Source organism: Ambystoma mexicanum, chromosome 1p (genome assembly GCF_040938575.1).
Source record: "Ambystoma mexicanum isolate Mex_15411 chromosome 1p, UKY_AmexF1_1, whole genome shotgun sequence".
Lineage (NCBI taxonomy): Eukaryota > Metazoa > Chordata > Amphibia > Caudata > Ambystomatidae > Ambystoma > Ambystoma mexicanum.
In genome coordinates this window covers 1285318512-1285333337 of record NC_090921.1, presented here as the reverse complement: position 1 = coordinate 1285333337, position 14826 = coordinate 1285318512, and the positions used below count along the sequence as shown (strand labels likewise).

Here is a 14826-nt window from a genome sequence, read left to right as displayed (position 1 = left end):
CGGGTCGGGGCACCAACTCACCCCACAAACGCGCCTCTTCACTGCTGTGCTAATAGCCGTCAGCGGCCAACAGGAGGGGCAGAAGACCACCTGCGGCCCCGGATCTGCTGACAGACAGGGCCCACAGACACAGCAACGTCCAGCACCTCCCGTGCTCCTATGGGAAAACTCACAATAGGGGAGCACACAAATGTCCAGCTTGCACTCCCTCGCCGACGAATCCTTAATGGAGGAGGGCAAGTTCGGAGTCCTCCGCTGGCCCTCTCTCGTCCTGGGGCGCTGGCACACGTCCACCGAAGAGGGCCTGGGCGCCGAGGAAACAGCCGTCCAGGCAACAGCCGTCCAGGCAACAGCCGTCCAGGCAACAGCCGTCCAGGCAACAGCCGTCCAGGCAACAGCCGTCCAGGCAACAGCCGCCCCTCCCCCACCGACCAGTGGCGAGTGTGTCACAGAGCTCCTCGGCGGGGACAACCACCTCCAAGGTCCCGCTCACCAACACAGAAGGTCCGCGCACAGGAATAACGGCAGCTCCGGGCTCATCACAATTTTGGGCGCCCTCAAGGTGGAGAATAACCGAGGAGCGTCAGCACATGATGGCGCCCCCTGGTGGCTCCCGACAGCATTATTTTTTGACAGCTGGCACAAGCTATCTCGGGATGCCTGGATTTTGCAAACCGTGGTGGGGTTTCAATTAGACTTTTGCGAGACCTGGATACAAGAGCAGGTACCCCTACCGAATCAGGCTGTCTGTAAAGGAGCAGCAGCTCTAAGGTTCAGAAGGAGTATCAGGAAGGAAAAGGGCAGCGATACCGTGGAAGGGCCAGTTCCCGAGCAATGTTTCTGGTGCTCATGAGGAGAAAATGCATACCCCATCAACCTCAGGCCTGGATGAGTGGCTGACGTAACACTTCCAAATGGAAGGCAGGGTCTGAATTGCCAGGAGCTGGGAGCTTTTCAGTTCTTGGTTATAGCCAAGGAGAGCCTGGTTAAGTTGAAACAAACTGCTTCCAGTAGCTACTTTTAATTCACCAGGCCAGTGGTGCCATGCACAAATATCTGTGATATTAACTATGTTGGGTTGGGAATGTGTAAAGGAAAATAAAGGACCTGCCTAAGGGACATTTAAAGCATATTATACAATAAGAAATCAACATAAAGTTAGCTTGCATCTTGCAAATATGTGAGGTTTGCTGCAGGCTATGGACTGGCTCTTGGTACCCCAGAGGTAGCTCCTGCCTAACTGGCGATTCCTGAAAACCAGGAGCTGCTTTTTGGTCACAGTCAAATAATACTAATTTTGATCTCTGGGGAGGTAATTCACCTTCATAGGGACATACTCAAGCGGGAAGATTAGTTGATGAGATTGGATACGTAGGATGCTTACCCTAATTGAACCCACCTTAAAGCCACCCCGGAAAGGTCTACACTTTGAATGGAACAGGCAGCTTTAAGTTTTCAAAAGTCTAACATTTGGGATTTCTTCAGCACTCTGGGGATTCAGAAAAGTTCTGCAAGCCAGCAGTGGTGAGGGTCAGAGAAAAAGGAAAAAAAAAAAAAAATCAGTCTATACTGAAATGACATGATCATAATGTCATGCTAAGTTATGTTGATTTATACTGTGCACTGCTGCCATTTGCGTGGTTTCTAGTCGCTCACGTGGCTCTGTTAGAAAAGTGTGCAGGATTGGTTAGTGAGGCAGAGGGGGATAGGATTGAGTTTGTGCTCCTCTGTGAATGTGTGCAGTGGTCTTAGTGGACGAAAAGAAGTAGTGGAACTATGTTCCCTGCTGGCCTGTACCCGTTCCCCACAAACACCATTGCAGCACCCCCCTCCAACATGCAATACAAACCCCTAAACAAATGTTCCTGCTGTTTAAGGGAAAGTTCAGTACACTGAAGTGCAAGTTTCAACTTCTTCCAACACTTATTTTAAAATGAAACCATTCCAGAACTGTTTCCTTTCAAAATAAAGTATAGGAACAGTAAAACGTAATTAAAATAGTAGAGGAGCAACGCTCCCAACCGCTTCCTCCCACTGGTTGTGTGCAGAACCAGGAGAAACTGGCGTATGCTTGTGTGAGCTTTCTAGGCTTGCTTTATGTTCACTGGGCTTGTTGTGTCTGTAAGGGTGGCATCCAATGTACAAGTTGTCTGGAGGCATGAGGTTTGTAATATAATTAGAGGTTTGTGCAGTTTGCATGTTTTTGGTGGGTTGTTTCACTTGGACATGTGTAGTACTTGAGAGGTGCGACGGTGTGGAAAAGAGAAGCGGCTGGTTAGTTTGTTTCAGGTGATCTCTGAGCATTGAGTAGTTTAATTGTTGGTTTCTCATTCTGTATTGTCCCAGGGTTGCTTTGGTCCAGATGTATGGTTTTTAGAGGCACGTTTCTGAACTAAACTAAAATCAGTAAAATTCTAGTGTGGCTAACATCAAAAGCATTGGACGCCAAATCAGTACAGTTCTAGTGTGGCTAAATTCAAAAGCAGCTTTCGCTAACTCAGTAAAATTTAGTCCTGTTAAATTTAAAGGAGCAAACGCCAAATCAGTACAGTTCTAGTGTGGGTACATTGAAAAGCAGGGTTAACTAAATCAGTACAATTCTAGTGTGGCTAAACTCAAAAGCAGCAGGAAACAAGTTAGTATAATTCTAGTGGTGCTGCATTCCAAAGTGACGTTAACTATTCTATTGTGGCTAGATTGAAAAGCAGCCCGGTACAGCTCTAGTGTGGCCAAATTCAAAAGCAGCGTGTTACAATTCTAGTGTGGCTAAATTCTAATAATTCAATAATGGTGGAAGAGGTTGCAATGTTTAGAGAACAGGCCATTGGTTTCTGAAACTCCTGCATCATCAATTGGGAGAGGCCATAGTTGGGTCCTAAACGTAGATTGGAGTTTCTGGATTTCTGTACTGAACACAAGGTCAGCTTTGTTCGAGTTGCCGCCACAGAAGAGCTGGTAATTGTGATCAGGAGGGGGGAAGTGCCTGCTACTGTAACAAGCGAGGATAGTAGTGCAGCTTGCAGCGTCGACCCAAGCTCTATTTTTCAGAACCTCTGCATTGTCGGGCTCTTCAAAAGATTGAAGGCTTGCAATTTGCAGGAGGGTCTTCTGTATGACCAGATGGCGACTCTGGATTCGTAGAGCTAAACTGGCAACTATAGCACCTGAAAGCCAGGTTTGGAATGGGCGCGTGATCTTTGGCAACACGCCAAGCTTCAGAGTCCGGTGTAGAGCCAGATGCAGAAGGTGAAAGCACAAAGAACTCCACATATGGTAACCAACATACCCACGGGTAAGGCGCGCTATATAATTAAAATAAACAATTGTCTAGAGTTGCTCATGGAGTCCTTTGAGATAAAGTTGCTTATGAAGGACAGAGTGTACAGCTCTATGGTGTTGAGGATGGAGAACATCTTGGCAGTGCATTCTATAAATCACTTAGGAAAGGTGAGGTCAAAATTGATGGGAGTCAGCAAAAGATTTCCAGAATTACTGCCTAGCGATCAGAACCTCCGTTTGGGAAGTGTACCTGTCGGGACAGACAAGTGCATTGGGGGCATTGGCATTTGAGCTACCTCAGAGACTTCAGCGAGACTAGAAGCAGGAAGCACTCTGGGAGCTGAAGGAATTTGAGGGTCTATTTTGTCCGGGGGTCATGCAATTGCTGCGATAGAAAGAACGCTGGTGCGACTAAGGCAGGAGACAAACATGGTGATAACGATTCACTGTTTGACACAGCAAGAGTGGTATTCAGTTCTGCTGCAAATTTTCATGGATTTTCAGCAGATTCGGATTCATGCAACAGGAGCAGTTCAGATGGTGTAAGAAGGGTTTCTCAGACAATTGACATGCAGGAGTTCACGAGTCATTGAAAAATGTTAGGCATTTTGTAGACCACTTCAAGGTCCATCATGAAATCACAGGCTCTGGCTAGAGCTACTAGTTACCAGACAGCACGATAGTTATGCAGCAGTTGATGTTGAGCGTGGGACATTTGTTGAGTGTGTGCTGAATTTATTTGCATCCCTTTTCAAGGAAGGCAAAGCCCTCCAAACAACAGGGGTGCAGAGATGAGTGATATCACAGGCCATGATCGCACGGACGGAGCCGCCAATGGGAGCATCAATCAGTGTGTAGGCTGACAAAGGCAATCCTGTTTGTTATGCCCCCACCCCTCAGTACGGATGTTAATGGAATGTTAGTAAGGTCTTGAATATACTGGAGCAATTGCCAAATAATGAGGAGTGGAGGCTGAATTCACTGTGGTGGAAACTAGAGATGTTCTGTCTGATTTCGTGGAGGAGAGTGTCACTTATCAGGGCTCTGGATTATGATAGGAACATTTTTTTCACCAGATGGAGTGGCGTACACCATTGCTAGCCAAACTAAATGTTGCTCGAAGACTACCTTGCACCCCCTATTTTGCAGCAGCTAAGCGCACGATAGAGCTTTGGAGGCCTAATGAATATCAACTGCAGATTTCTGAGGAAGTCTCATCAGTGCCCATGGGTGAAATGGGTACTGGTGCAAGCTGGAATTGACGTGTCAGCCTTTGGAGCTCATTCAGTGTCAAATTTGGTGACCGCTGTAGCTGCTATGCTTTGAACTAGCACAATGCTTGCCACCAGTCTTGCAACAGAATAAAGATTACCCAGACTAGAATAAATCTTGACTCATTTAAAGGCACAGAGGCAAGCATTATCCAGACTATGTGATGAGCGACAGATCAGTATCGGTCTTAGAGACTGACCAGGATCACCTTGTATGCCATGTTTCATCTTTTTTGAGTACCAACCCTCGATGAAACTTTCTGTTCACAGGTAAAGAGCAGAAGGAAGATTGACAATCACAGAGCATGAAGGATGGTGAGGAACTCAAAGTGAGAGCAGTCACATTAAAGGGTCGCCTGTTGCGAGGAATTGTGTTTTAAGTTTCAATAGTTCAGGATTCCGTTGGGATGAGTTTGTTGGGATGAGTTTGTGGAGAATTTTGTGTCTTGGATGGGTCATTGAGCAAGAAGAGTCTGCAGCAAGAGAAAGAGGGTGGGCTCCTTGCACGATGTGAGACATACAATAAGTATATTAGGGATAGGTCACTGGGCTTAAGAGGGATTGGCCTGTCACAGAGTAAAGAAAAGATAAAGGGCAAAGAAACTCAGGAAAACCAGGGACAACGGGATCAATAGCGTTTAATGTTTCTTTTTATGGATGCTGCTGAAGAGTATTGAAGTAAAAAAAACAACATCCCTGTGTCTCTTTCATAGAATCAAGACTGTACTATTTCAGTCTGGCTACACTTCAATCTAACATCCATTTGCAATGCATGGGTGAGCAGGGACGGGATACAACAAATAGCGTGTATTCAAAACATTTTGCATGTATTATATGTTAAGAATTTTGATTAAAACAGGAAACGAAATACCCAAAAGACAGACTCAATGCATAGCTTTGCCACAAAGAGAAAAGTGAGCAAAATTACTATTTGTATTTAATTTGCCAAAGTTGTGCTGCATTGCTGACAGGATGTCAGTTTATTGATGCTGCATGAGGTGCACCTGGACACATCGTATAACAGCCTGTCATTCACTGTTTATACTGGAAGAGAAGGAGGTTAAAAAAAATGTAAAAAAAGTCATTCTTTTTCATCCACATTATACAATGCTTTCCCTTTCTGGTCATTTTTTTTTTTAATGAATCCCATAAAGTCATTACCCTTGGACAACAAGATGAATTTGCAATATGCGTATTGTTCTTTGTACTGCAAAGAGGCATAGGAGGTTTGCAAAGGAGGATCTCACCATTGCATAGTAGTTGCTGTTCACCATAATGGGTCCTCGTCCACGCAGGTAGATATACTCCTCCCACCAGTCGCTCACCTGAAAGAAAGAGAATGGCATTACAGGAGTGAGCACAGTGGGGAAGCCTACTTCAGAATGAGGCAGAACAATATACTGGAATTAATCAATGCAAGAAAGGGATAATCAGGGAGCAGGACCAGAGAAAGCATAAGCAAAAAACAGACAGGTAGTAAAACAGGAAAGAAGAGACTGAAGAGAGCAAGAGAGCAAGAAAGAGGAAATCAATGAGAATGAAGGGGACGGATGGAAACAAAACTAGTCAACAAGTGGAGAATAAAGAGACAAGACATGCTGCTTTAACAAAAGGCAAATGGCAAGAATAAAGATAGGCGAGTGAAGGGATAGAAAGAATACAAGGGTTTGTGAGAGATCAGAATAGATGAGAAAACAGGAGCAAGAAGAACGAAAAACATTAACAGGGTAAGCAGACAAACGACATAGTGGTACAAGAACATAGGCAGGGATGAAGAGAATACAAGAAAATATGAGAAGATGAGACACAAGAAGGTGAGTAGAGACATGGAAAGAAAATTGTGTAAAAGAAGGAGAGAGCACATGGAAAAGCAGGAGTGAAGAGAGTAATCAAGTGACAAAAATAGACAGGGGAGTGGAAAGACTAGTTGAAAAAGGTTCTAAAAGATCAACATGCTTTTCATAATAGTCCCGTTGTCTGGCTGGCTGAAAATCCTCAGTGATTTTAAAACGTTGTCTCACGTTGGTGGCCTATACAATAGACGGGGGCTATTTCACATTGGCAGAGAACTAAGTCCACTTCAGGAAGACCGAACCCCTGCATCTCCCAAAAAGCATGATGCTGGCTGCAGAACAGTGCACCCACATATTGTTTCCAACAGTTTTAGCAATTGCAGTCATTTGATTTGAATTTGTCTAGCGCACATCCCGTGGAGGGAACCAAGTGGCAAGCCACACCTAGGCGCAGATTTCAAATGTAGTACATTCAACCATTTACTCGCCATTCAGGATGATCTTACTCAAACAAAAGTGTTTTTAGCTGTTTTCTGAATATAATCAGGGATTCAGTCTTCTGTAGATGAAGGGGTAGGGCGTTCCATGCCCGAGGGCCGGCAACTGAAAACCTTCTATCCCCCCAGTGGACAGATTTAGAGGTAGAAACCACCAGTTGATTTTGTGTCAAAGCGCATGGATCTTCTTGGGGTGTAGGTTTGAATTTTACCAGTTAAGCAGGAGGGTGCAAGGCCACGTATATATTTGAAGACAAGACAGAGAAGCTTAAACTGGATCCGTCGATGGAGCGGAAGCCAGTGATGTTTCTTCCTGAATTCTGAAACTGACTTTTTCCATGGTAGGGAAAACATTGCACATACTGCTGCATTTTGTGCCACTGCAATGCGCTGCAGCTGATATTTAGGACATCCTATCATAGTCATTAATGCAATAAGTATTCAGGCCCTAAAATAATTGCTTTCAAAGTTCTAAACGTGTCTTCAAGTTAGTGTTTGCAGACACACACTTTAGTGATAGCTATATGAGACAAGTCCACTGCATGTGCTTTGGAGTAATGAGTGGGGAGATCAAGAGGGCTGGGTGCTGCCACTCACCGTATCATGTTGGACCCAGAGAAGGTACCCAGGGAACCCCCACCCCAAAAGGGGGGGGAAAATGAAAAATGCATAAGTATTTAAATGTTTTTATTGCATCTAGTGTTCCTTTTATTTTATTCCATGCTTTGCCAAACACTCATTTATTCAACAGGCATCTTAATTTCTCTTTCCTATGTTAATTGGTGGCACAATCCTTTTTTGATATCCTGAATGCATGCACATATGAAACGAATGAATGTGGCGTCATTGCATGATGTATGACTCAGTTGTGCTGCACACCATTTTGCTTTGTTGATTTAATGCGGCTATACTGCGGTTCCATCCATAATCCACAATCATCCACCTTTTGAATGTGATGGATGCTTTGGGTTCCGGTAGTTGGTGTAACATTTATTGTGGAGTTTTTAGTGTTATTTTCAGACTTCATTTTTCAGACTCCTTTTTTACTCCTCATTTCTTCTGTTTGTGTTATTGTTAACACAACATGTTTTATACATTTGAAGGATTACAATAGTTAGTAAACTAGTGACACAGATATCTGTCTTATTTTGTTGCATCTTAATTTGTTTGGTTTATTTTCCACTCCAATTTCACCCAAACATCAATATACAAATGTTATGCACGACTATACAGGTATGTGTATGTGTGAGAGATATGTGGTGTCACATTTATTGCATTATACTAAACAGGGTGTATCGTCATTTTATTGTATATTTTTTCTTTTTCTCTTTCTCTGTCTCTGTAGATTCAGCCCAGATGACGGACAATGTCTGTAATGCATTGACTTTGTTACACATGAACCCGTTTTCCTCGCTATGCATTTTAGTATGAATGATAAAATCACTGAATCACCACACTAGGTTTATGCTATGTTTTATCACACTTATAATAAACACCTTTTTTTGTCAATATTAATTAGATGGTCTGTATGACCTTACAGTGAGCATGCAGCACCTGGAGGGTCTCCCTGGGTTCATCTTTGTTCATTATTTTTCCCTAGTGCCAGGGGCATTTCTGCTGTAGTGCCCTCTATATATTTGAATTTAGCATATATTCAAATACTGTTACTTGGTCCAAAGGTGGTGCCAACCACATATCCTGGATACTTTGCCCATAACGCCAGTAATGATACTATAAGAAAACATGTCCAGGCTGGCTCTGACAATATGCCGGTCAGTATCCAAGCATATACCAACATACTCCTGTTGGCTTTTTTTTTTTTATTATTTGTTTATAGTTCAAAGAACCTTTACAAAATAGCACACAAAAAAAAACAGATAAAAAAAAACAGATAAAAAAAAAGAAAGTTCACAAGACCAAACAGAATACAGACCATCTCATTAAAATTATAAAAATAGCACAAAGCATTAGCACAATTTCTATATGAGAACAACCCAATAAAAACATGATTTTAACACTGAAATAACGAAATCTCTTTCTCAATTACTTTCAAAAACTCAACCAAGGCAAAGATTAATGCTCTCTCATTTCCTTGCTTTGCCCACAATGCCAATAGAAAATACCATACTACTGCAAGTGTAAGAAAGCATATTTACATGTGGCTGCAGCAATGTAGGCCAACATTGTCCCATAAGAATATTTGTGTTGGCTCTGCCCACAATGCCAATAAATAATGCCATACAACTAAACAAAAACAGGTCCATACTGGCAGCACCAATGTAGCCTTAACCAATATGACGAAAGAACAATTATGTATAATGTTGCCCATAATGCTTTGTTGCTGTACTTGTCCATACTGGCTCTTCCAATGTGCCCCTCTGCTCCCGAAATCAGGCTTGATCCCTGCACTTAGACACACTGTAAATCATGCACATTCACACAATAACCTACATGCTGCTCCCTTGTTCGCTTACAAGTAGACCCATACACTAATATCCACACTACACTCTCATTCACACGCAGACACATGTAGGTGTGCAACCATACACTAAATAAAACACTGTGGTAAATCAGAGACGAGGACATGTTTAAACAGGATGCTTACTTTTTTAAATTAAAGAAAACCTCCTCTAAGCCACATCACTAAGAGGAGTTCCCTATTCTAAAGAAAACAACAAACTGGTGCTTGTCAGGTTGTCTAATCTAACAAATAAACTTTGTACATTGTCAAACCTAAACTAAAATAACATCTGCCATAATACTACAAAAAGAAAGTAAATCAAAGAACTTAGACTTAGAATAGGATTACTCTCCCCTTTGTTAAATTGTTGGTGGCTGCTTTTCTGACCCCCACCAAAGAGTTCTCAACTGTCTTTTCCAGCCCTGGGCTAGCTGTTTCTAGTATTCAAACAAAGTGTCTCAATTTCGTTTTAGCAAATCTGTCTCGACTAGCTAGTCCAGACTATTTCTGGTTTACACCCTCCTCAGGAACGTATTAAGCTCAATGCCTTAAGTTCCTCGTATTTGTGTCTGTCAATGTTCGCAAAACGCAACTCTCCTCTTATTCCTGGACGGATAGCACCATTTCCAGCTTCGGGTAGGCTATGGCCATGCTAAGCCCAGCTTTAGTGCTGGCTTTGGTTGGGGTTTTTCTCCCTTCTTCCTGGGGTCTGCCGTTTATCCACCCGGCTTAAGTTATGGGCAGGCTCAGACCTGCTTTTGTTGCAGTTTCTCTCCCCCCCTTCTGGAAGCTGTGGTGGATCTGCCTTGCGTGGGCTATGGCTATACTTAGCCCTGCTTTGGTTGCGGTTTCTTTCACCTCCTCCTGGGGTGTTTTGGTCATCAGCCCAGTGTGAACTACAGGATTGCTAAGCCATGGTTCCTTGCATTTCACTTAGTCCCTTCTCGAGTCTTCTGTTTATCAGCCCAGTGTGTGTATGGTGTGTCCTCGCAGCCCTCCACCTGCCACTTGTTTAACGCTGCACGTCTTCTGTCCAGCGGCGGTGCACAGCTGGGGAGGCAGTCTCTCTGGCCAATGAGGACACTCATACTCATCCAGTCTGTGGACTATATAGTCGGCTTCTTTGATCCGGTTTTCCTTCAGCAGTAGAGGAACAGCGCGTCTGTACGTCTTGGGTTGCTTAAGCTTGCTTCCTTTTCAGGGGTCTCTGTCGCATTAGGGCTCCGCGGGCTGCCTGGTGGTTCCACCCACCGCAGTAAGTGCGTGGCTTTCTGGTTCGGCTCCTCCTGTGAGGGAGAAGCTCCCTCTGCGCTACAAGCCAGCGTTTCTCACTCTCCAGCCAATTCTCTCTTGTTCTCTTGCCCGACAGGTGTATTTAGGACCCTCGCTGGAACGGAGGGGAAGATTCCATTGGTCCGGAGTCTCACAAAGAGGCGGTAACACATAGGTCAGAAACCAAGCCATCCACCTTAAAGGGGCCCTTTATCGGATATCCCTGTTCAGCTCCCATATGACCCATAAATGGTCGGAACTTTGTAATGAGGTTAGGTGAAAGGGAATTCGAACTTGGGCAATCCTTGTCCACAGAAAGGGACCACCCACGGTGGGATCCCGCTTGCCCTGTCTCCTAGGAATGGTATTGCACAGCGGGCACACCTCACTAGGCCCAAAGGGGATGGATTCATCACATATCCCTTACGTTGCATTGGAGCTCTAATCTAGTCGACCTATGGGAAATCGACGAAGAATGCGTACATTTTCTTGTTCCGTCCCGTTCCTGTGGTCCACAGTGAAACAAAGACTGTAGGTCTAGGAACCACCTCATTACCCTGGTGAAGTTGGTCCTCAAGCAAGTCCATATTAGGGGTGAGTGATCGGCAATAAGACAGAATATTCTCCCCGTCAGGTAGTAGTACAGACTGGTAATTTAAAACCGAGGACATCCAACTCTACAGTTGCATAAGCCTGTTCGCGAGCGAAACAGTTTACTACTGGTATACAGGTCCTGATGTTCTTGGCCATCATGCAACTGTGAGAGGATGGCTCCCAGGCCTACTGTGGATACTTCCGTCTGCAAGATGAACTCTCAAATGAAAGCTGGCATCTTCAATTGAGATTTAACACATGGCACCAGAATCAGTCACTGCCCGCACAAACGCGGCCACAGCGCCTATAATCTGCACATCCAATATGGACTCCACGCTTATTGCCATCACGTGTGAGCCCCCTCTAATCTCGATTGACGAACCATGGAAGCCAGATATGACTATGTACAACTGCTACCACAATGCATAACTGCATACCCAATGTTGACTACGTATTTGCCATCGTTATGTCTGAACCCCCTTTTCATCCTAGATCATGCGCCCCTGTGGAAGCAGTAGGTGTAGGTGATTTTAACCTTGTCTGTAAAAACACTGCCTTGCCCAACTCTGAATCATGCAATCCTACCTATACCATGTGTGATCACGACCTTACCGGCGCAAATGTTGCCCCTCACAACTTTGAACTCAATGTACCTGCTGTTGCTACCCTGCTCAATGTCAAATCACATGTACCTGCCGCTGGTTTATGGGATCATGACCCTGCCTAAACAAATGTTGCCCCCTCCTTTTGTGTATCATGTGCACTTGCTGCTACCCTGTCTAACGCTGAATCATGTGTACATGCGATTCCCACCTATACAAATGCTGCCCCCTCACACTGTGTATAATGTACACTTGATGACCTTGCCTGCACAAACATTGTCCCGTCCAATGCTGAATCATGTGTACCTGCTATTGCCACCTGTACAAATGTTGCCCCATTACATTATGAATCATGTGCACCTGCTGATGGCCTGACCTGCACAAATGCTGCCCCGTCTAACATTGATTTATGTATACCTGCTAGTGCCACCTGTACAAATGTTGCCCCGTCCAATGTTGAATCATATGCACCTGCTATTGCCATCTGTCCAAATGTTGCCGCATTATGAATCATGTGCACTGGCTGATGAGGACCTGGCCTGCACAAATGTTGCTCCATCCAATGCTGAATCATGTGTACTCGCTGCTGTCATCCTGTCTAATTCTGGAACATGTGCAGCTCCGGTTGGTTTATGCGATACTGACCTTGCCTGCACAACTGCTTCCCCTCCCAAGCTGACAAAGCCCTCACCAAGTACTATCAAAGTTGGGCTCATCAACTCCAGACCCCTACTTGCACATGCCCTCGACATCTCAGACATAACCACCAGTCAACTCGACTTTCTTGCCGTCACAGAAACATGGCTGCATGTAGCAGCAGGCCCCCCTCTTATCCCAAGCGATTCCAGGGGGATTCTCTATAATTAGGAAAGAAAGACAGGCCCCCTCGCAAAAGGAGGGGGGCAGTTCTCACCACTAAATCGGACATGCCCGTCAGAGATACCGAGCCACCCTTTCACATCAATCCAAAACGCTACCTCACTGTCACAACCCTCTCCCAAAACCCCCTCTGGCAAACCCATTGGCCAGGTGGAGTCAGGACTCGGGCCTCTAGAGCCTGACATCCTCTTGAAAAGCCTTCATGGGGCCAGTCCTTGCGCCTATGGCGCCAGGCTCATACACCATGAAAAACAATGTGCTTGGGAACTACTTTATTGTATTGTCAGCCAACATGGAGGTATCCACATAGCTTGGTTCCTAAGAACCAAGCTATGCGGTCTAGTGTTTTGGGTGTGGTAGCCTAGGGACTACTTTACCTGGACTATTTTGTTGGGGCTATTTAAACCACACCCGAGCAAGACAACATGCTTTGCGTTACTTTGCAGCTTGCAACGTGACGCTCACAGTGTCCAGCTATTCCCTCGAACCTCGGAGAAGCAGAACCTGCAAGGAGACAAAAGGAACATCATTAGCAGCAGCATCATCATCATCATCATCTTAGCTGTAGTCTTCATCTTTAAACACTCGCAGCTACTGAGAACAGCTTCCTCGAATCTGCACGCCTCCCGGACAGAACGACCTGAAAGAGGAAGATAGAGGCAACATTAAAGAAAGTAGTAGAGACATTTACAAATTACGAACTGCTCAAAAGGCTTACCCTGGCTGGTCACCTCTCTGCTGGCACCATCCAGATATTCCACTCGCGCTGAAGAACACCGCGACCTACAAGGAAGGAAAACACAGGTTAGCAAAGGCAAGACTTTGCAGCGCTGCGCATAGCGCTTACTTACCGCGTCATAGCGCTCTTAATGCGCCATCATTTACCAGCAGGGCTCAACCAAGCCAATTCGCCGCTGCAGCTCCGCATACCTAAGGGAGAAAAAAAGACATTTTAAACAAAGAAAGGCATGCAGGATAGCAACAAAACTAACTACCTAAGGGAGAAAAAAAGACATTTTAAACAAAGAAAGGCATGCAGGATAGCAACAAAACTAACAACAAAACTAAAGAACAGCAATAAGACCTACCTGAACAATATCATACGGGCCGGCGTCAGTGAAATAACTGGACCGCACTCGTCCATGAAAGAGAACGCGCCCCTGCAAAGAAGGCAGGACTGAGAGCATGCCTAATTCTACCACAAGTTGAGGAGAGGGCGCCAAAGGGACTGAAATCATAAGGGGGTGGAGGGAGAATACTTACCCCAGTCGGTCAGTCTTGAACACAGTCCTCCTGTATTTTCAGGCAGAACCTTCCCCCGCCGATCATATCCGGGCAAAGCTGAGAAGCATACCAGCGAGTAACCCGGCTGGGTGGCGTCCCTGTGGATACCAGGTGAGCGTAACACTCACAGACACTACATATTGTATACCAAACACCAGGCCCCAACCTGTCCTTTGACAAGGAAATCTCGTTACTGATATCCAACACCACCAAGCCATTGTCCAGAATCATCATTCTAGGCGACTTCAATATAGGTCTCAACGACAACACAGATACCAATGCCACCACCATACATAACACAATTGCCTCATTAGGATTCACACAGCGCATTAACCACCCCACTCACGACAAAGGGTGCATCCTAGACTCGCTCGCTGACCTGAACGGGTCCACTAGCATTACGGCTAACTTCCCTTGCCCCTGGTCAGACCATATAATTACCTTCTCCATCCCAAACAAAACACCCCCAAACGTCCCGGCCTCCCTAGCGAGAAACTTGTGCAACATTAACCACTCTAATTTGATCCCATTGCAGAGTGTCATCACAGAAGGCATTCCCTCAACTCACAATCCAGCCTTCATGGTAGAACTTTACAACACCACATTCCTAAAAGCTATCGATAAAATAGCACCAATGAGTCCCCGTAAACCCAAACCAAAAGCACACATTAACTTCTGGTTTACACTGAACCTAAAAAACCTAAGATCAGACAAGCAAACAGCCTAGTCGCCTGGAAAACCACCCCAACCAAAGCCAATAGAGATCTTTTCCTCACCTCAGCAAAAAAATACATACACGCTGTACTCATAGATAAGAGCCACACGTACAGTGAGCGAATTGCTAACGCCAAATCAGGAAGCAAAGAACTCTATGCCATCATGAGGGAACTTGAA

The 14826-nt window shown here is 45.0% G+C and overlaps 1 protein-coding gene across 4 annotated transcripts in view; it reads right to left on the bottom strand.

Annotated features, from left to right (window-relative positions):
- LOC138452925 (carnitine O-palmitoyltransferase 1, liver isoform-like) overlaps positions 1-14826 on the bottom strand; it is a 1293714-nt gene that overhangs the window by 864925 nt on the left and 413963 nt on the right. For all 4 annotated transcript variants that reach the window (XM_069605291.1, XM_069605282.1, XM_069605298.1 and 1 more), the window contains exon 7: positions 5798-5875. In XM_069605291.1, the coding sequence (XP_069461392.1) occupies positions 5798-5875 (78 nt within the window). The remainder of the gene's footprint in view (positions 1-5797; positions 5876-14826) is intronic.